This window comes from Squalius cephalus, assembly GCF_949319135.1.
Source record: "Squalius cephalus genome assembly, chromosome: 12".
Lineage (NCBI taxonomy): Eukaryota > Metazoa > Chordata > Actinopteri > Cypriniformes > Leuciscidae > Squalius > Squalius cephalus.
This window is the reverse complement of record NC_137133.1, coordinates 8,405,338-8,428,138: the sequence shown is the minus strand read 5'-3', so window position 1 is coordinate 8,428,138 and position 22,801 is coordinate 8,405,338. Positions and strand designations below refer to the sequence as shown.

The 22,801-nt window shown below is 37.2% G+C and overlaps 2 protein-coding genes across 11 annotated transcripts in view; one reads left to right on the top strand and one right to left on the bottom strand.

Annotated features, from left to right (window-relative positions):
- cracd (capping protein inhibiting regulator of actin dynamics) overlaps positions 1–512 on the bottom strand; it is a 26,965-nt gene extending 26,453 nt beyond the window's left edge. For 3 of the 4 annotated variants that reach the window (XM_079888618.1, XM_079888616.1, XM_079888617.1), the window contains exon 1: positions 319–396. The gene's annotated coding sequence lies outside the window, so the exon portion shown is untranslated. Of the gene's footprint in view, positions 1–318 lie in introns of all 4 variants that reach the window. The other variant, XM_079888619.1, reaches the window with a different exon arrangement.
- On the top strand, positions 248–22,801 carry cep135 (centrosomal protein 135). Of its 7 annotated transcripts, none has more exons than XM_079888620.1 (26): positions 248–264; positions 7,299–7,415; positions 7,656–7,846; positions 7,948–8,115; positions 8,215–8,359; positions 8,717–8,801; positions 9,144–9,272; positions 10,045–10,260; positions 10,802–10,867; positions 11,464–11,614; positions 11,697–11,929; positions 12,312–12,464; positions 13,020–13,160; positions 13,394–13,471; positions 14,161–14,312; positions 14,417–14,532; positions 15,204–15,358; positions 15,509–15,564; positions 15,683–15,851; positions 16,252–16,362; positions 18,141–18,326; positions 18,575–18,784; positions 18,886–19,088; positions 20,364–20,468; positions 22,043–22,198; positions 22,303–22,801. In XM_079888620.1, exons 1-26 carry the CDS (start codon positions 257–259, stop codon positions 22,322–22,324), a joined length of 3,522 nt encoding a protein of 1,173 aa, XP_079744746.1. In that variant the 5' UTR covers positions 248–256; the 3' UTR covers positions 22,325–22,801. The 7 variants fall into 7 exon arrangements, with proteins under 7 accessions (XP_079744746.1, XP_079744752.1, XP_079744747.1 ...); XM_079888621.1 differs by lacking the exon at positions 248–264 and adding an exon at positions 5,115–5,133; XM_079888623.1 differs by lacking the exon at positions 248–264 and adding an exon at positions 6,523–6,795.

The following is a 22,801-nucleotide window of genomic DNA, read 5'->3' as shown; positions in this document are numbered from 1 at the left end:
AAATATTCAATGTTTGTCGAACATTTCATAAGCATCACTTAATCAAAAGGACTGTCATTCATAAATAAGCTAATAAAAGGCAACATATGAAGGGGCCAGATGGATGTGATGATGCAAACGTATCGACGGTGTTTTCTACAAAATGACAGATTTCTTTATCATGCATTTCAACGCGAAATGCAGCTCGAGACATGTTCATGCCTCCCCAGCTGCGCACACATCTGTAAAGAATGGTGGATTTTGGAAGATGGGCTAAATGACAAGGTCAGTATCACCGACAAAAATATGCAGTTTAACAAATGTTTGATAATGTCCTACCTCTCCCGCGTGTGTCACGGCACAGCGATCAGTCCCTAAGCTTCCTTTATTGTGTCTCGCGGCACTCGGTTATCTTCCATTCAAGTCGCAGCACGCGTGCTGACCTCTTTGTGTATGTGTGTATGTGAATGTGTGTGTTGCTGATGCTGCGAGTGCTCGCCCTCCTCCTCGAGACAGTTCCGTACGCATTCAGTGCGCGCGGAGGCGCTGCTTCCCTCACAGCTGCACGTGAAACAGGAGGGTGTGGCAGAGGCCGTTCACACAATAAAAACAGAAAACAGATTATTCTGACATAATATTGCAGCTTCTACATATAACAAGCATCTAAATGCAGGTCACAATCTTACATAATTACAGAGATTGAAAGTGCCCTCAGTGCCTAAACACAATTGTTGAGAATTATCATTAAAATAATATACTTTAGCACGAGATAATAATAAACATCTATCTTTTAGACCCGTTCACACCAAGAACGATAACAATAACTAGTGTAGGGTCCACACCAAAACTAACATTTTTTTATGTCGTCTGCCGCTTTAAATGCTATAATTTATTCTGATTGGCTGTCAATGTTTTTCGTTCATCAGCTGTAAAAAAAAAATCTTTCTGAAAATGATTCCAACGACACCTGTGACGTTATATATATATATATATATATATATATATATATATATATATATATATATATATATATATATATATATATATATAAGATTACATTTGTCCATTATGTAAGATAATAGCCTGTTTCACAGGGTAGCTAACGTTATAGTCCAGTCATTTTAAGCCAAAATGGGGGTCAACCTTGAACAAATTGCAACAGAAGCAAACTCAACTGATTTTATATCCTCAACATGTCCTGAGTAATTAAAGAAGTCCCGAAGAATCCCATTAGGGGAAAGTTTCGAAAAAGACCCAAATATAGCCTATTCATCAAGACAAAAAAAAAAAAAATGTATTATAAGTTTATGTAAGAAACAGTTCCACGGACCCAGCCCCAAACCCCATCTCTGCAATATTTTTTATTAATAATTAATAAAGGCTGGTTTAGAGTACTTCTTCCTGCCTCTATGTATTAATGCTCATGGGTAGCCTAAATGGGTTCTATTCAGACCTTAACATTAAGTATTTTACTGTTATGTGTCAACAAGTTTCAACAAGACATTTTCACCTGGCTATACCCAATGTTTAGATCTGTTGTGGTATTTATGCAAATTAGCACATACGTAATTAGATTATGCACCGTTTGTCCATGTTAACAAACAATTTAAAAAAACTTGTAATACAATTTTTGTTTGTCTTGATGTAAGTAATCAACTCAGTAATTTTCTTCAATCTGAGAGCTGGATCACTCCTCCATAGGCTTCTAAGGGATTGAAACTTGCTGGCCCAGAAAAGTTATTAAATAATATAGTCCAAGTGACTACAGTGGCTCAATCTTAAGTTTATCAAGCGACGAGAATACTTTTTGTGCGCAAAAAACAACAAAAAAACGACTTTATTCCACTATTCATTTCCTTCTCTCTGGGCCTCGAGTTAGTTCGTAGCACGTAGTGTAACAGCGTAGCGCTTCTGTGTTATACGTCACACGTAGGCTCACTATTGGCCGACGCTGGTCACGTGTGTGATGCATGTGACGTATAACACAGAAGTGCTGCGCAGTCAAAGAGTATAGAAGTACTATACTTCACGACCGCGTAATCAACTCAGTAATTTTCTTCAATCTGAGAGCTGGATCACTCCTCCATAGGCTTCTAAGGGATTGAAACTTGCTGGCCCAGAAAAGTTATTAAATAATATAGTCCAAGTGACTACAGTGGCTCAATCTTAAGTTTATCAGCAGTTACGTGAACTAACTCGAGGACCAGAGAGAAGGAAATGAATAGTGGAATAAAGTCGTTTTTTGCGCACAAAAAGTATTCTCGTCGCTTGATAAATTTAAGATTGAGCCACTGTAGTCACTTGGACTATATTAACGATGTGTTTAATAACTTTTCTGGGCCAGCAAGTTTCAAACCCTTAGAAGCCTATGGAGGAGTGATCCAGCTCTCAGATTTAATCAAAAATATCTTAATTTGTGTTCCGAAGATGAACGAAGGTCTTACGGGGTTGGAACAACATGAGGGTGAGTAATTATTGACAGAATTTTCATTTTTGGCTAACTGTTCCGTTCCGTTCGCCTTATATACTTAATAATCGTGACCGCCAATAGCAGCGCTTAGTAATCATGACGTGGGACAATAGCAAAGCAGAATCATTGTGGGAAATACCGACTGTTTTAACGAATAAAGGTAGAATTTGTGTTCTTATCGTGTTTAACACATCTGTATTTGATCACGCGAGTACATCCAACGTGAAAAATCGCAGCTTGAATTTCCAGTCACCGTCGAAGAGAAACACAGGTCGTGTCTACCCTATATATATCCGCCGCGCGCTCCGCTGAAGTGGTGGGCGATGAGGCTGCGAGCGACACCTGACATCCCATTGAATCACATTAATAGCTGATAATTTGGCTGATCGTGGTTGCTGATGAATCTGCTGATCTGGGCGGGTGACACTCATCGCCATTCATTTTTTTTATTTTTTTTTCATGATAATGACATAAAATGAGAAAATAACTAATGGTAACATTTCATATAACATTAAAATACAATAAAATCATTCAATCATTTAAAATATTTAGAATCTGCACGTCGAGACGAGCTCCGGGGTCCGTGTACTTTTTCGTTCATTCATTATTCTATTTCGGACTGAAAGATGAAATTTAAAAAAGGGTGCAGCTTGGTTTTTTGTTTAAAAGAAAAAAAAAGCAGAAATGGCTGTATTTTGTTTTCCAAATGTATTGTTGTCATCAAATAATAGTATTAGAAAATTGGACGACATTTCCGATCGGTTTTTGATTTGTAATATTTATTTGTACGTTTATTGTATTTCATTTGACTGATCGCATCTTTACCCGGAAGTAAATTACACTAGATGTCGCCTTGGCTATGGCAGTTCACTGGAACGAATGCGTTATATATAAATAAATAAATGAGCAAAACTTGGCCACTAAATATTTAATATTCAATTATTTTAATGATCACAATTAAAGTTTTAATTTTATTAAACTGAACAAGCGCAACATTCAGCATTCAATCAAATATTCTAAAATGTATTATTATTAATAATAATGTTATTTCAACATAATATCTCGTTATTTCGACATATGCCTAATAAGATGTGCATTTGTAAATCCGGTGACACTTGCATTGATTTTTATTAATAAACTAGTGTTTTCTGACAGTGTCGACTGCAAAGATGAAGTTGACGATCGCCATATTCGTAGTGAACGCGCCTATAGAGAGAAATGCACATAATGGATTACATAATCAGAGAGTAGCCCTTTTCTTTTCGTTTTGAATTATTTCGTTTAAAGACATTTCAAGCTTTGTGTATTTGATGTATTTCTCATGTCTGTGTGAGGCATACAATGAGTTTCGTTAAGTTAGGATGAGATCGTTTAGTGTCTATGGATGAGATGCGCTCCAGTTAACGTGCAATGCAAGAGACCGCGCGGGTGCCTCCATGATTATATTGTCTGTTATATTTTCTTCTTATTTATTAAATCCAGGCAACTGGTTGATGAAACATTGATTACAATTAAGATACAATTTATACAAAACGAAATTCACTTTAAAGAAAGGCTTTCCACAAAAAAATAAAAATATCTTTCTATTAATCAAAGAATCCTAAAAAATTTAAATAACTGTTTTCAACATTGATAATAATAATGAATGCTTTTTGAGCATTATTCATATATCATATTAGAATGATTTCTGAAGGATCATGTGACACTGAAGACTGGAGTAATGATGCTGAAAGTTCAGCTTTGATCACAGAATTAAATTATAATTATATATTCGTATTGAACCGTTATTGGCTTTCGGTTCGGTCCTGCTGACCAAAATTTAGATAGCAGTCGCGCTGGCGCGAACATAACAACGCTGCCCAACATCAATGGCAAACTCAATCATGCGATAATCATTTGTGCTTCTGCTTCACTGACAGTTTATCAGTTTGGACCAATGTCAGACAGTGCAGCGCGAGCCGATCTTGATCAAGCGACACAAAGATAGGCTATAGTAAAGAAAGCATGTTAATTCGCCACAGAAATAATAACATCGCTGCGAGATCTAGTGAGAATTCAAATTTCTCCGTTATTACCCGTAGATCTATAAGATCAAACAGCGCTTCCGTGGAAACCAGGAGAAACATTGTGCCATGATTACGTCCACAAATCAGAAACATTCACGATGGATTTAATGTAGTAGGCTAAACAACACTAACTGTCACCATGGAAGTTTGGCAGGAATAGTAAAATGCTTTCAAGTACATCACATGTATTTTCTAGCACTTCAAAACTCAAATATGGTTATATATTTAAATTTTATTTTTAATGTGATGACCAAAACATTATTTTGTTCATCCTTCAAAGATTACCCCATTTATAAAACTAAAAGTTTCTAGATGTAGGGGGAAAAAAACACTTATTTAAAAATAAAAAAGACATTAATTTCCACTCTCAAATATGTATTTTTTAATTGTTTTGCTTTTGAATTATTTCGACATTATGAATAAAATTGCTGCCCTCAAATGTTAACCTGGAGTCTTGCAAACTTAAAATAAAACTAAAATAAAATAAACCTTTGTTTATAACTAGGCTACTATAAAAGCCTACATTTCATTTTTATAAGGAGCGTTTTTTGTTTTATATGCTGCTACGAAGACACCCCAGAAGATGGGTCAAGTATAGCTCCATGATGAACCAATGAGGTTTGTTCTAGCGCATCAAGCAGGTTCAGTTGAGCTTCTGTTTATGTTCGCTGAACAATGTTTAAATGAGTAAAAGCCTAAATTAATCTGTTCATCATGTAAAGCGATCGAGTTTCTTCAGAAAATTTGGACTAAATCTCTCAATTCATATGGATTAGTTTTGCGATCTCTTTGTGAACTTTTTGAAGCGTCAAATTGGTAGAGTACAGTCATCAATGGAGGGACAGAAAGCTATAATTTCATCACCTAAGAAAAAGAATTAATAGGCGTATGAATAAGCTATATTTGGGTCCTTTTCAAAACTTTCCCTAATGGGATTCTTCGGGACTTTTTTTCCCTTACTCAGGACATATTGAGGATACAAAATCAGTTGAGTTTGCTTCTGTTGCAATTTGCAACCTTTTTTCATAAAATGACTGGACTATTACCCAGATTTTACATTTATTCAGCACCATTTTATTATGTATTTAAAAATAACCACCCTGTTCTGGGATTTTTTTTATTTTTTTTATTTTTTTTTTAGTTTTTTATGGTTTCAAAAAGAAAACGGGAACCAAATACTAACGTTAGGGGAATGTTTTGTGTTTGCTGATCAATGCTGCTACTGGTTAAAATGTCAGCTTTTCACAGGCAAACACTTTTTGCATGGAAGTTCATTTACAAGCATAATTTATTTAGTATTATATCTGGAATAATTGTACTATTTTGTAGGTTATTTTGTAAGCTGTTTTCTTCCTTAAATGTGAGGTCTATATTCTCACTATATAGCATACTATTTGAGCCATAAAAGCCTCAAGTATCAAGTATGATGCAAAAAATAAATCACAGGTGCAAACATTTGAAAATTTTGTCTAAAGGTTCAGTAAACTTCTGTTAAAAAAATGATTTTCTGACTATGATTTAACATGTCAGGCCTTAATTCTATACCTTAAACTGATAGTTCACCCAAGAATGAAAATTCTGTCATCATTTATTCCCCCTCAAGTTGTTCCAAACCTATATACATTTTGTATTTATCATGCTGTATACTTGTAACCAAACAGTTGTTGTGGGGCACCACTGACTTCCCTAGTATGGGGAAAAAATGAATGCTCATTGGTGTCCCACAACTGTTTGGTTACAAGCATTCTTCAAAACATCTTCCTTTGTGTTCAGCAGAACAAAGACATTCATACAGGTTTGGGACAACTTGAGGGTAAGGGGAATTTTCATTTTTGGGTGAACTATCCCTGCTACTGACCACTTTTTATCGCTATTTCCACTCACTGTCCACTAGATGGCGCTGTTTCAAAGACTCCAGTTTGATGGGAATGAGCAGGACTGGTCTATGGTCTTCCCTTCTCCTCGGCGCCATTTTCAAACACCGTTACCGCCACCGGAAGACCGTTCACCGTGGGGAGGGGAGGAAATCTGCAGTAGACACTGATGATTAGCTAACCTCAAACAGCTTTACAAAATGAAAGCGCTGAGGCGAAATACCCAAACAACAAACAGGAAGTAGACTTTGGAGGGTTAATTGTTGCATCGTTTATTGTGTTGCCCCTGAGGAGAAAAGCTTGCCAGAAATGGTGCTAATGCTGCAGAATGAAGTCTGAAGCTAATACAGCCAACTGCCCTCTGAAGACAGACTGACAGTTTACGTAAACAACATTAAGCGTCGGAGTAAGTATGTTTTGTGAAAAGTTTGAATTTTTGTATTTATTTTAGGTAATATTAAATTGATCATTGTAACTCTATGGTCGTGTTTCAAAACCTAGTGAGCTGCCTAACTTACCTAGACAGTTCGCAACACACCCAAAAGATTAAAGTCTAAAGTCTAGATTGGCAGCCGACAAAATAAAGTCTGTTTTGGGGTTTTATAGAGTCTAGCTGCCACAGAGAGGTTTGTTGTCCTGACTGTTTTGAAGCTTTCAGTGGTTCTGAGAAGCCACTAATTATAATCTGGCAGTTTTACTAGCATTTTGAACCTTACTAAATCATAAAAGTACAACAATAGATCAAGTGTTTCAGTTCTCTATTCTTTATGAAGGTCAAATAAAGATATTAAAACAACTGGTGCTTTGACTGTTTCTGTTTTCATATGTCATACAGTGTCTGTAATATCAGTGTTGTCATGTGAATCGTTGTGTGTGTAGAGCGAGCGTGTAAGTGTATTTGTGTTGAAGGACCATGACGACCAGCGCCGAGCGGAAGTTCGTCAGTCTGCGGAAGCGTTTAGATCAGCTGGGCTACAGACAGCCTCTGGCCATTGAGAGTCTGCCACTGGTTGAGAAGCTCTTCAGGTGAATTCTCTACAGTATGCAGTATTATACTATCTACCAATAAAGATTTTATTTCAGATTTTTCTGGTAGTTCAGATTTACTCTTGCCCTGCCATTATTCTTTTCACTAGCTCTGGCACAATATATTTTTGCCAGCATATCTGTATATGTGTCAGATTTAAAAACGTTAACTAAATGTATATAATATGTGAAACATGATTTGACAGAAGCATAATCAATCTGTTTTCATGTATTTCTCAGTGACCTGGTCCACACCACTGAAAGTCTCAGGAATGCCAAGCTTGCTGCAGGAAAAACAGAAAAGGAGAGTCGGAATGTGGATGCTCTTCTGGAGCCGTATAAAGCTGAAAATGCCCGGGTAGTCAGAGAAAACAATGAGCTGCACCTTGGGCTTTTGAAACTAAGAGAGGAGAAGGATCGGATCAGCAGGGGTACAGATTGGGTTTAATGCCTCAAATGCTGTTGCAAACAGATTTAATCTTTTTTTAATCACATGGATTGGTTATTTGTTACCATTATTGTTCGTCGGCAGAGCTGAAGGTGTACATCAGGAAACTGGACCATGAAACATCAGATCTGAAATTTCTCAATAATCAGTATGTGCACAAAGTCCGGTCCCTTGAGAAGGACTGCAAAGCCAAGACGGAGCGTATCCTACAGCTCCAGGAGAAGAACATGCAAGCTGTTGTTCAGACACCAGGTTGGTTGATATGTTTTATTTAACGTTGCAGCTATGGTATTCACCTTTGTCTGTTTATGCTGCTATTACATTTTATGGTCAATGACTAAATTTAAATAGGAGGGAAGAAGCGATCAATCCCATTTAGACGCCAACGGATGCAGATCGATGAACTCCTCCCACCCTCCGGTGGCCCCATCCCTCCATCTCTAGCACTACCAGATGATCCCTATATCGCTGACCTTCTTCAGGTGGCTGATGACAGGTGTGGGGAAGAAAACAAAACGGAATCACAATAAATCAATTATTTTGTAATTAATGCATTTGTAGGTAACACATTTGGTCTTTTTTTAAGTAAAGAAAAGAAAAAAGCATCATATTTATATATTTATTAGCAACATTTAAAACAATTAATTGCTTGAGTTAACATATTCATTTTGACAGCCTTCCCCAGTTATAACACATTATTAATGTGAAATAGACATTTAAAAATGAATATACTTGTGTTTGTTAAAATAAAAACAGAATTTATAAATATAAATAACTTTAGTTAAAACTAATTTTTACAGTTTTTATAATAATAATAATAATAATAATAAAAAACTTGAATCTTTGTGTTTAGAATCCAGGAGCTCCAAAAGGAAGTGGCACAGCTCAAGCTTGACCTGGAGAGAGCGCATGCTGGAATCAAGCATCTCAACACACAGGTAAGTGTGCTGTGCACACAACTACATTTCACAAATTAAATTTATGTGTAGAGTCTGATTACTTTTTCTTATGCGCTGTTTTAATATTTCAGGGAGCAAATGGTTTTGCTTAAGCCACTACTTGATTGTTTAGGGAGAATGACAGAGTGTCAGTGATTATAGTTAAAGTAGAATTGAGAGTCCTTTTTATTTGAGACCTCCTTCAAGAGCCCACATATATGTGCACTAATGAGAGGTTATTACTAAAAATAATATTATCTCTGTTATTTATTTATCATATATTAACAGTGTAAATGTATTCATAACATTTACCCTTACAAATGTCCTTTGTGCTCTGGACAGGTGGAAGAGCGAGATAAAGAGATTGAGCGTCTGAATCGAGCTCTGGATGGTGGTCGACCTAATGATGTCATCTCTCTGGAGGCTCAAAACATCAGCAATGAAAAACTTATTGCTCATTTGAACCTACAGGTAAACTGGATATCCATCTGATAACTTTAGGTACCCTGGGTACCAATATCAATAAAATTTTGCAGTTCTTGGTACCAGTTTCAGTACCAGTGCAAAAACTATTGAAATAAGTAGGCTACTTAATAAAATGTTGTGCCGTTTTGTCACGTCCATTGGTTATCACTGTCATCCCAGTTTCTGATTCAATTGCGTATTTAATTAGAGTTCACAATCCAGAAACTGCACTGTACTTAGCAGCATGAAAAACTAGGAATGGGTAATAACTGGGAATGGGTAATAAACAGAAAGCAAGAGAAGAGCCCTCCCTTTATAATCACTAATGCTATCAATCTCTAAAGAGCAAGCTCACTTAATTCTGCACTCTTGCAAAAAACTACCATTATAATAAGAAGCTGTCTTAATAGTACAATGAATCTCTTATTTACAGCATGTTTACACTTTGTTGATTATTATATTGAAAGCATTCGCGAGCGTGCAGCTTGAGTTGAACAAAACAAAACCTTGGGCAGTTTCAGTGTGTTAAGTGGATTCTGACTAAATGACTAACACCTCTGATAGGCTATTACGTTCATACTCTGTGCAACCGGTACTGCAGAAATGCTGAAACCGTCAACTTGTCGTTTTTTGTTGTTGTACTGACTAGGACCGGTAGTAGAGGTACGCTTGACAACCCTAATTCAGATCTGTCCATAACCTCCTTCTGTTTGCAGGTGTTTATTTCCGTGTTGACGTTAACCCCGCCCCTCTGATAATAACTAATTTCCTTTTTCAGATAGAGTATCTGCAGGAGACCAACAGATCCCTGGAACAGAGAATTGACGGGCTGCAGCAGAGGAAGAAGACTGTGTCTAGTGAGGTGGCTGACCTGAGCGCTCGAAATGAAGAGCTGTGTCAGGAGCTCACTCAAATAGACCAGCTCGCCCAGCAGTTAGAAAAAGACAAAGAGATGGTTCTGGAGACTGCTGACATGGAGCTGCAAGAGGCCAAGGTGATCTCAGCAGGGTCTATACTTGTAAAAAGAAAATTGAAGTAAATAAATGAAGCCTCAGTGTTATTCTTAATGTGTGAGTTAGAATGAAACTGTATGGATTAGCAAACTGTGTTTTTGCATAATATATTGATATATAATTTTCAATTTGAGTTGTTTTTCTATACATTTTTTTTGTTTTATGTCATTGCGTGTAAAGAGCCTCTCCCAAAAGCATTGTGATCATGGGGACCATTGCCACCAATGTTCTCTATGATCAACCTAGCTCAACCTAGCTTTTGGGAAACTGAGCCTTGGGCAATCACAGAGACTGATATCTTATTTATGTATGGTATCTTATTTTTTTTTTATATCTATATTTTATATGTGGGGGGGAAAACATTTGCAGCATATATTAATTGTTATATTTTAATTTTAGTCGTTTTTATTTATATTAATAATAATATTTGGTCTTAATGTATTCATTCTTGGATTTTAATATTATTATTTTTTTTAAATATTTAGCTTTATGTAGTGATACTGACTCTATCTCTGTCTCTAGAAAGAGATTCAGCGTCAACAGCGGGAGCTAGAGGACCTGGAGGAGGTCATCTCTACATTGAGACGGGTATGTGCATGGGTCCACTGTCCACAAAGCAGCATGTGAAATGAGCTGTTAAATTAACCATCTGCTTCAGAACAGCACATTTATCCTGTCTGGCCTGACATGACATGGATGGTTTAAATATTTCTGACTGTCAGGAATGTCTTTCTGTTGGAGTGCATGTTTATTATCCTTTCAGATATCCTACTCTTTATTACTGGCCTGTGGGCATTTCGAGTAATTTTGCAGTTAAATAATCTTAACATTCATCTGAAAATGTTTATCTGAAAATTAGATTTTAAAATTAGATTTATCTGAGATTTTTTTTAAACTGAGCAATAATAATACAATTAATAAATATTGACAAAACAACAATAATAAACTATTTATTATTGTTACAAAAAAGAAAGAAAATGATGAATAATTAAAGCTTATTGGAGCTTACATTTTGGTGATTTAGGTGAGAGATTCAATGACAAAATGATATTATAATACATCATATTCCTACAGCAGACAAAGTTTTTGCTCGCAGATTACTCATGCCAATATCTAGTGATAATGCGTTGTTATGGTTTATTAGACTCAGTCAAACGTCTAAAGCTTGCAATGATTTGCTGCAGGATATGGCAGATGGAGATCACGTGAAAGACCGTCTGAGGGATCAACTACTTGATCTTCAAGAACAGAATGACAAGATGGAGGGACTGATAAACTTTCAGGAGGAAGACAAAAAGAGACTTCAAGACAAAGTAGAAGCAATGACACAGGCTGGTGAGATGTGACACTCCTCTATATGTATTAGTTGCGGGTAAAGTGATATATGGTTTTAATTTTAGTGCCGTATTTGTTTCAGATAAGGAGATGATTCTAGAATTGGAGCGAATGCGTGCAAGGCATGGGATGTGTGGCAAGGATCACTCTCCATCCCGTCTAGATGCCTTTGTGAAAAGTTTAGAGGAGGAAAGGAATTATTATAAACAGGAAGTGGAGCGGTACCGTCTGGTTAGGGGCAGGACAGACAACACCCCCACCCCTAGTCCAGGCAGGGGGAGGAGCCCCAGAGGAAGAGGCAGCTGGCATGAAAAGGTGGGACTTGACAATTACTTCTGTAATTACAATGATTTAAGCAGGGCCTGAATTTCAGATTGTACAGTTTTAGCAATTCCTGCAAGTTCTGCACTTATAATTCAGCAGCATGCTAGTATATGCTTTTTCCCTATTTTAATAAACATTTATACATTTATTTACATTTATACATTTGTATGCAATATGCATACATTATTTACTTATTACTTTTTTGAATGATTTTGCAACAAGGCTGCAGATTTTGTTTTCTGTGGCCGTTTTAGGGATTATTGACTCTATTTAAGACACTTATTTAAATTACTAAAATTAGTTACCAAAATAACAATATTGCACATGATTGGGTCAAACCTAGATGGGAAACTGACTATTTTTGTATTTCTAGAGAGATTTTGATGCAGAGCTCTCACGTGTAGTGAAGGAGAGGGATGAGCTACAGTCAGTGCTGCTGGGCTTTGAGAAACACATAGAGGACATCCAGACCAGAGTTAAACTACTGACTGCAGAGAGAGACCAGCTCAGCTCACAGTACCAGCAGGTGAGACACCACTTGCTACCTGCAAAGGTCTTCATCTGTTTGCTGTCTGAAACCAGGATGTCAGAAGCTTCTTCATGTGCCCATCATTTTGTTTTACTCCACCCATAAATTAAAATTATTTCATAATTTACTATCTCTCGGTTCCAGCCAACTGTCATATGCTCATTCTTGAGGTCAAGCTTGACGTAAACATCAGCATGTGTGAAGATCAACTTTTTGTGTGAGCTTCACAACGTGCTGACATTTTACGTTAAGTGTGAACTCATGAAGAATTTGACTGGAATTTTTGATCATTAAAAGTTCTCTTCAGAAGACATCAATTCATCCACTGGGGTCGTATGAATTACTGTTGTGCTTTTTGCGTGGTTTTTGGAGTGTCAACTTATGCACATAATAAAACCTTTCCACTTGCATTATATGGACTGACAGATTAACTATTTTTCAAAAAATCTACGTTTGTGTTCATCTGAAGAAAGATTTTTTTAGTTAAGTATCCCTTTAAGTTCAGATGTACTGTTTTCTTTGAGAATATTTGTTCATGTGTTTTAAATATAGACTCAGGAGGTGCTGAGACGTGTCCAAGGGGAGCTTGAGTCCTCTAAACTCCAGCACAGGTTCAGAGACGACGGTGAACAGACTGAAGCTGAACTCCAGAGAGTTACTGCTGAGAGAGATATGCTTAGAGACAGACTCAAGGTATGTGTGTGTGTTTGCAAATGAGTGTTTTTTTTGTTTGTTTTTATAGAAGACCATAAATTGCTGTCAATTGTGGACAAGCAATTTTCTGTGGTTGAAGTTGTGAGTTTGAAATTCCGCAAAGCACTTCTAAACTGTACTGCACTTGTTGGGTGAGTGGTATAGCTGTGTGTTAAGGGGAGAGTTGCCAAGATAAAGCTGCTAGTGTCTTTTTTTTTTCTCTCTCTATGCAGGTTGCACAAAGCTCATCTCTTACAGACCGAGAACAGGAGCAGATCAGGATTCTCGACCTGGAGAACACCATTGAGATGGTACAACACTAATAGTGCATGAACTGTTTATAGTTTCACAAACATTACCAGCGTGTTTAGTCATGTCAGCTCCAAATGCCACTTTTGTGCCCTTGAAGGGCTCTGCAGGAAAGAGACGCTTCTTGTAGGATTGTTCCAAATGAATGTGAGCATCTAAATCCTCCTGAATGTTCCTTCTAAAAAACACTTTGTGAACTGTAACTTTAAAGGTCACTACAAGGAAATAATTTGCCGTTTATGATCATGTGATACTGGATGACAAGTTGTTCTGATTCATTTTGAGACCTGAGGATTTTAAAACTTTCAATTGCTCTCATGCACCCAAGTATATTAGTATATTATTAGCACATTATTAGTGTTTTCATGTTTTTTGCTTGCTTTCCTCGAACGGCACATAGAAAAAGCGAGTTGAAATAAACTTGGATTAAAGACGATGTTTGACACAAAAGTTTAATTTGCAACAATCTTAAGAGCTATAAACATGAATTTTGATGCAACTTTACATTCGGACAATATATAAATTAGTCTAGGGTGTAATAAATGAACATACATCCTTCAAAGTGGTCTCTCTCTCTTTGTGGATAGGGCAAAGTAATGCTCACTTGTGAATTTGCCCTAAATATGAGGTTAGTTTTAGGTAGCATAAACCCATCTAAATATGTCATAATATGATGCATTACTGTGTGTAGCTGGAGAGAGAGAAGGCTGATCTGCGCACTCAGGTTGCTGTGCTGAAGGAGTGTCGTGTTGCTGTTGAGAAGGAGCTGAAGACTCAGTCAGCAGTGCTGGTGCAGAACGTAGAGGAGGTCACACATCACCGAGTTGAGAGCAGTGCGCTCAGGTCTGTGTGTGTTTGTGTACCACTGCTGCAGACGAACATTTCTGCCTGTCGTGCTTGTGCTTAAATATGTGGCACCCAGAATGTGTTTGTGTGTGTGCGTTTAGGCTTCTGCAGGAGCAGATGGAGCAGTCTCTCTCAGATGTTCAGCACAGATTATCTGTGAAGACCAATGAACTGCAGGCAGCTCACCAACAGATTGACAAACTAGAAGAGAAAATCAGTGCGTGTATTTCTTACAGTGTTGTACTCTTCTAATTTATTCAAATGCACATCTTTATGCAAATTAGCTATTCTGTCTCTTCTTTCCTGTTTATTCTCATGCATATCTGTATTAGGGGTGGCAGAAGTAATGTTACTTCAGTACTAAGCCAATACTAATTTAGGTTACACATTATTTACTTCTTTAGTGTCCTTGTTACAGTGTAATTACATAAATAAGCACTGAGCAATATTAATTAACAGCTTGTACTACTCATACAGGGTTGGTTTAGTTGCTTGTAATTATGAATAATTTACTGTTATTATTATAGTAAGTGTGTGTAACAAGGACACTGTAAAATAAAGTGTTACCCTAATTTTCTCCTGTTATTACAGGGTGTTTATCTAAATAATTGAAAAGTTAAAAGCAATGCTTACATAACTAAGAAATGCTTGAAGGCAACATGCCATTGTTTAAATTGAATGCTTATTTAAATTCAATAATTAATATTTATACCAATATTAATTTTTTTTTTAAAGGATTGCATTCAATAGCAGATTCATTTTGTCATGATATTGAAAATTGTGAAATTTCACTGGTTCTGGTGTGAAATCATGCAACATTTTACTGTATAGATGACGTAAAATTCGTTATGTAGAAAGAAGATTCTAAATGCTGTGTTTATTGTGCAGCTGATCTGAGTAGACATGGATCATCTCAGAAAGATGAGGTTGCGACTCTGCAGAGGACAATAGCATCTCTAGACCGAGAGAAAGACTCCCTGCAGGACGATGTGGACCAGAAGACTGAGAGGGTGGTGCTGCTACAGGAGGAGATCCAAAGGAAGGTACTGCTGATACTCAGCACACATCTTATTACAGCCCTGTTCTCAATACAGAATGTTTGGTAATATATGCAGAGAAGATAACTAATTGCATTGAGAAAATTCTTGACATTTTTTGTGGTACTGCTTTAAAAAGTTAGTTTTGATCTACAGGAAAAGACTCTGTTGGAAGTCCGACTAACAGTCACAGAGTTGGAGAACTCTTTGGAGTAAGTGTCTGTTTTCTGTTGTGAGTAATAAAATGTATGTTCTCAGAATGATGGGATGTTTCTGCATTTTTGGAAAGAAATAGAATGTCTTCAAAGTCTTGTATAACATGTATTTCAGTCAGCTGAAGGGGGCGTTGAGCAGTCGAGAGAGGGAAATCGCTAGCCTGCGCAGACAGCTGGACCAATCACAAGAGGAACTCTCAGTGGTTAGTCGAGACAGAGAGGTCGCGCTGAGAGAGAACCGCAGGTTACAGGATGATCTGGCCACCATGACCAGAGAAAACCAGGTACACACCAGTAGACCTTTGCTTCACATTTTATGGGTTCAAGCGTGTAGCGCCTTTGCGTTTTGAACTTTACTCTTTGTGAAGCTATAACAGTGTCATTTAGAAAATGTGCGTGGCGAAGTGCACGCAAAAGCCTATTACCCCTAAATGAAAACTCTGAACTTCACTAAAATAGGTGAGTAAATGCGACGTATGATTGTAAACAAGCATTCAAACTTTTATGAAGATCGGACCATAGGTGGCGCTATAACAGTTAAAAAGCTGCTCACAGCTAAAAAATTTCTTTGCTTTTCTTCTTCCCAACCTTCATAGATGATATAAGTGAACCCACTCCTGTTGACGTGACATCTGTGACCAGTAAACATCACACATGCTCACATTCTTGTGTCCCTTTCTCCAGGCTGTGCACGCAGAGATGCAGGATGCTCTGAACGAGAGGGATGAATTGAAGCTCAGAGTTCACTCGTACATCTCTGAGGTGGCGCGGATAGAAAGCCTGATGGCTGCCAAGGTGAGAGATGGAAGGAAAAAACACTCCAGCAAATTGAAAAGACAGAAATCATGTCAATATTCCCTTTTTATGTGATACAATTATTATAATTAAAAAATGTAATATATATATATATATATATATATATATATATATATATATATATATATATATTAGTGGTGGGCCGTTATCGGCGTTAACGCGCTGCGTTAACGCGAGACTCTTATCGCGCGATAAAAAAAAATATCGCCGTTAATCTATTCTCCAAGTTGGGTTGGGAGCGTTGGGAGCTGGCTCAAGCTATGATGACGCAATCTACCCGCGGCCGCGAGGAACACGCGGCTGCAACGCATCATATTCGTCGTCATCTTAAGTAAACACGGCTGAAAGTGAAAGCTGGTGTAAAAGATCCGTGCAACATCCATTATTTGGACTTGGTTTGTATTTAAGCCGTCCGACGTAGACTGTGTGGTGTAACAGTTCGGTAAGTTAACACACGACTAATCCGTTCTACCACCTCAAATTCAAAACGAAACATATCACTGAATACCAGCGCGCGCGTATTATTCCCAATATATCTTAGTGAGTGGTGTAGCACATAATCTCTTTTTATTAAAAGCGCCCGATTTTAAGAATCGTTGTTGTGTTTCTTTTTAACTGAAAAGACATCAGTTAGACAATATTCTAATTTTAAATTTGGGGTTTCATAAGCTCCAAGCCATAATAAACATTAGACCTACTTAAGTCTCTGCAGCTAGTGTACTTAAATTTTATTTCTCTGCAAAATTATGTTGTATACTTACAGTTTTGCACAATATATGTTCTCAAAACTACATACACCCTTTCAAAAAAAATAAAAAAAAATAAAATACATTTAGCAGTTGTTTAGCAGGGTCTGTGTAACCTGTTCTGAAATGGTTTTATTATAATATCGTTATCGCAAGAGGCTGCAATGTATATCACAATATGGATTTTAGGCCATATCGCCCATCCCTAATTGATAGCCTATAGTAGTTGATAATAACATAGGCCTACCTAATGTGGCCTACGGACGGTAACAGTACAGTAGTAACCTTTTACAGTCTATGAGTAGAACAGCTTTCTCAAGCAGTTTGTGATGCATTTTGGAAACAGGAGATGAGCACCTGGTCTAATGCGCCACCTGGCTTGAGAAACCCGTTCTCAAAGACTTACTTTTATAGTCATTATTTGGGTAGCACACATACTCTGAATGCCTTCGGCAGAATTCAAATGAGCCATTTTAATCTAGATTAATCTAGATTAATTTCAAAATTAATCTAGATTAATCTAGATTAAAAAAATTAATCTATGCCCACCTCTAATATATATATATATATATCTCAACCGAATATGTTAATGAGCCATAAAATGTGCATTACAGTGATTTTCTCAGAGTTAAACTTAAAATATGTTTCTTAAAACCTCCTTACCCATGGTAGAATAATTTTAGTACACATAATCAAGTGCCTTATTGCTTTTATAAAACATTGGCAAAAGCAATTTGATTAAAGGTGCCATTTTCAATCAAGGGTTAAATTTAACTGTTTAGGGATCTTCAACGGAGGTCCATGGTGGCCACCAATTATTGTTTGATCCCGAACTTATTTTCATGGAAAAATTTATAAAAGTAAAAATACTAATACTAAAATACTGGAAAAGAAGCAAAAGTTCAGCTAAATGCAGAATTAAATTAAATTCAATATATCAATGCAGATCAAATGCATATGTATTCATTTAGAATTTTTGCACTGACGCTGTTTTATCCATGTTGTGTATAGGAACAGGAGAACAGGGACATGCTGGAGCGTTTTCGAACCATCCACACTGATTCAGAGGATAGAGAGTTGAAGCTGCAGCAGGCTGAAGGGCTAAACAACTCTATTAGACTGGAGCTGCTCTCATCTGACACAGAGCGCAGACACCTCAGAGAGAGAGTCTCACTGCAGGACAGAGAGATACAGGAGGTACAAGTGACTGAGCATGAGGAGTACACCAGTTTCAACTAAAAACTCATTTACATGACAGTGGCGTTTTGGAGGCCTGAAAAACTTGAAAATAGGTTTCAAAGTGCAAGTTTGTCAAAACGATACTTTTATTGTGAAAGCGAATTTGTGAAAACTGTGACGTCATGCATGAAAAAAGGAAAAACTTTTCCGTTTTTTAGTACATCGTTGTCATGTAAACATACGCTAAATGTTTTCCATTGCCTCAGCACTTGAACGCTGTGCAAGCATACGAAGCTCAGGTGTCATCGCTGGCACGGGCAATGTCTCGTTTGGAAGAGGAGGTCCAGGCGGTTCGAGCCGAGAAAGACTCAGTGTTGGCAGATCTGGCCTCTGTCAGAGAACTGTGCGTTAAGCTCGACTCCAGCAAAGAGCTCACCATTCGCCAGCTGACAGCTAAGAGCATGGAGCTGGAAAGAGTAAGACTCACACGCACACCATTCTCTGTTAACTACATCTTTAAAAAGGGTTTAAAAATGAGCAACTGTACGACTAACTAACCTTTTAACATCAAACTCAGGTGACGGGTGAACTGGAGGATGTGCGCTCTGAGACAGAGCTTCTGAAAAAGCAGCTGGCCAGTGAGCATCTGACGGTACGCAATCTTGAGACTCTGCTCACCACCAATCGACAGAAGGAGTTTCAGACGCACCTGAGTGCAAGCGAGAAAGAGTCTGAGCTCAAAGTGCTGAAGGACCGCCTCGTTCTCGCTGACAGCAAAACGTAAGTGGAAAAACAATAAGCGAAAGAGCCATTTATAATTTTTTGTTACTATTACACTACCGTTGAAAAGTTAGTTGGTAAGATTGGTCTCTTATTCTCACCAAAGCTGAATTTAATTTTTAAATATTTCAAATAATTATTTTCAACTTTAATATATTTTAAAATGTAATGATGCAAAGAATTTTCAGCATCAGCACTCCAGTCTTCAGTGTCACATGATCCTTCAGAAATCATTCTGATGTGCTGATTTGGTGCTCAAGAAACATATTTATTATTATAGTCAATGTTAAAAACAGTTGTGCTGCTTAATATTTTTGTGGAAACCACGATACATTTAAGATTCTTTGATGAATAGAAAGTTCAAAAGAACAGCATTTATATGAAATAGAAATATTTTTTTAACATTATAAATGTCTTTACTGTCAATTTAGGCATCCTTGCTGAATAAAAGTAATATCTTATTTCAAAAAGAAAGAAAGAAAATCTTAGTGACACCAAACTTTTGAATGTTGGTGTATGAGAATAATAATAACATATCAATACATCATTGGTTTGTGTTTTAAAGAGGACACAATGTAATGATATCTACAAATAGGAAGAATATAAGCAGATGCTCCACACACTGATCTGTAGGGCTACAACAACTCATACTATATAAAGTAATAATCGAATTTCATTAGGCACGGAGACCCTCGTCAGTGATGTCACTTTACACTCGTGCAAAATGCATTTGAAAAATAGAGACCACGGAGCTTCTGTACACAAGTTGTCCAGAGAACTGAAGGAGGGATTATTGGGAAAAAGAACAGATGGAGGCAAACAAGCCGCACCCGGTCATTTAGAGCGGAGCAAACTACATGTTTGTTTTTAACTGACTGCGCTCTAAAATATCAGGGGGCTATAAATCTGTGTATATATAAATTATACAATGTGTATTGTAATTCTGCCGATGTATATCACATTTTTTATTGTTTCCTCTAAGAGTCTGTTATACAGGATAACTGTGTAAAGCATTTGTTTATGGGATACACTGAGGACTGTGTCCTCTTTAAGGCTGGATAAAGAGTCCATTGAATGTTGCTTTCCTCCAAACAAGCAGTTTCTCAATAGTGTTGCCTAGTGCAAGTGTGCAGTTGCCATGGTGATCACTGATAGCAGCATGTGAAACAAACAGACATCAATCAGATGAAGATGTCTAAATGCTCTCCAGCACAGTTTCAAAACAATAATAGTTATAACAATGTATTTGTTCAAATAAAATGTGTGTGTTCGTAGGGTTGGTCATGCCAGAGAGGTTTCTCAGCTGCGTGGAAAAGTGTCTCAGCTACAGACAGAAATGGACATTCTCAAGAGACAGCTAACCACTGAGCGCTTCGAAAGGTGAGACCCAGGCTTTATTACTAAAACTACTGAACTTTCTTACCATCATCGGACCATTTGGAAGAGTCTGCATGGTAGAGCTGTACGGTTAAAGGGGTGGTTGAATATGATTTCACTTTTCTAACTTTAGTTAGTGTGTAATGTTGCTGTTTGAGCATAAACAACATCCGCAAAGTTACAACGCTCAAAGTTCAAAGCAAAGGGAGATATTTTCTTTTTAAAAAATTGCTTTTTAAGGACTACAACAAACGGCTGGTAGGGACTACACGACATTCCTCCCGGGTTAGTGACGTCACTAACCCTAACATTTACATAAACCCGCCCCCAGAAACGTGATTTATAGATTATCAAGACTTAATATGCTAATCAATGACTAGAAGATTACTACTCATAAACTACATAAATTCACCAACTAACCATTCAGAAATGTTGTCTACATGTTGTCACTTCTTGAGTCTCTCTATCTTTCTGACTCCGGTTTGAACATAAACGGCTAAAGGTTTTTGAAATGTTCAGTGCATGTCTGTGTGAGGTAAAAGGACACAAGCTGTTGAAGCTCCGCCCTCTGTGCCGGAAGCAGCAGCTCATTTGCATTTAAAGGGACAGACACAAAAATGGTGCGTTATTGCTCACCCTCAAAAATTGACAACTTTAACATGCTATATAAAAATATCTGTGGGGTATTTTGGGCTAAAACTTCACATACACACTCTACATAAAAGACTTATTTTACATCTTGTGAAAAGGGCATAATACCACCCCTTTTAATCGTTAAAAGAACGCAATCTCGATTCAAACACCCACACAATGTCATTCCTAAATGACAACAATTCTGTGTCTATTAAACCTTTGACAAAATCACAGCGGACAATTCAAATCTGCGTGGGCGCTGCCAGAGAGAGAGCAGTTGTCATGTATAAGTATAAAATAGCTTCAGTGTTTTCAACCACAAAGTATCATTATTTCTGTATCAAATATTCATATTATCACAAAATAACTATATAAACCCTGATGTCTACGGAAGTGATCAAATTAGAGTAAATAAGAGTAACAGAGTGGTGTCGATTACATCGTTACGTCATCAGGTGGCAACAGTACTGCTAAAAAATGTATGTCATTTAATCATTGAAGAGATTCGCCTAAAAAAGCTGATTCATCCAGTAATGAAGCAATGAAGTATTTATGAGTCATTGAAACATTCATTCAAACCAAATTTTTCTTTGTATTCACAGATTCATTAAACATTTTAAATAGACTGCAGCAATTAACATTTAAAATGTCGATTCTCAATTTATCCAGAATCTTCTACATAGTCTTCCATGAACATAGACAAATAAAAGATGAGCATGCTGTTAAAGGCACAATACCCTAATAAGCATCAGTCTGAATGAGGCAAATAATAGGTTAAAATAAAAACATTTTAATGACACTCAGCTATTTTAGTAAATACATTTCAGTATTGAAAGAACTTCAAATGTATTTAGAGGTTTTTTGTGTATGTGCCTGCTGCTATGTTCTTGCTATGTTGGTTTGTGAAATGTTGATTAATGTGTGTAAGTGTTTTTCTGTGGTAGGGAGAGAGCTGTACAGGAAATGCGCAGACAGGGCTTATCTTTCTCATCACTGCGAAGCTCTTCTCCTCTCAGCACCTCTCTCAGTCCCCGGCCTGCTTCTCCTGAGCGCTCCATCCTCCGCACACCAGAACGCTCCATAGACAAGACGTCAGAAAAGTGAGGATTGCCTTGGGAAACTGCGGCAGACGTCATTTCTTGTGTGATGTTCATAACCACGGTTGTATGATTTAAAATAACCCGTGTTTAACTTCACATTTCAGAAGTGTGAGCTTTAAGGAGTAGCGGCGAAGGAAATGGTTCACGCAGCCTGTCACATTTGCGCTGACATAAAACAGGGATGTCACGTGGAAGATTCTTGTTTAATCAATTCTGAAGAAACTTTGTGTTGAGTCAGAAATGTCTCTGAGGTCAGTCCAGAAGATATTCTCAAAGTTCTTGTGCATTTATTTAAGGTCAAAGGTTAAATTATGCCACCAAAGCCAGTGTAGAGCAGTGTTGATGATCATTTTTTTATTGCAGTAGTCATTATTGTTCTTAATAGTTTGGGTCTTTTTAATGGAAAATGAGGCAGCTTGTCATCTTTACATGGCAGACCTTTTTATAACAAGTTAGAAGTGAAAAGAAAGTGGATTTTGCCATGTTACTCAGGACTGTGTTAATATCACACTACCACTCCAACCTGTTTTATATGTTTATGTATGTATAATAGAATGTGTTGACTGATTAACTTATTAATAAACATGCATAGTTTTTAATACA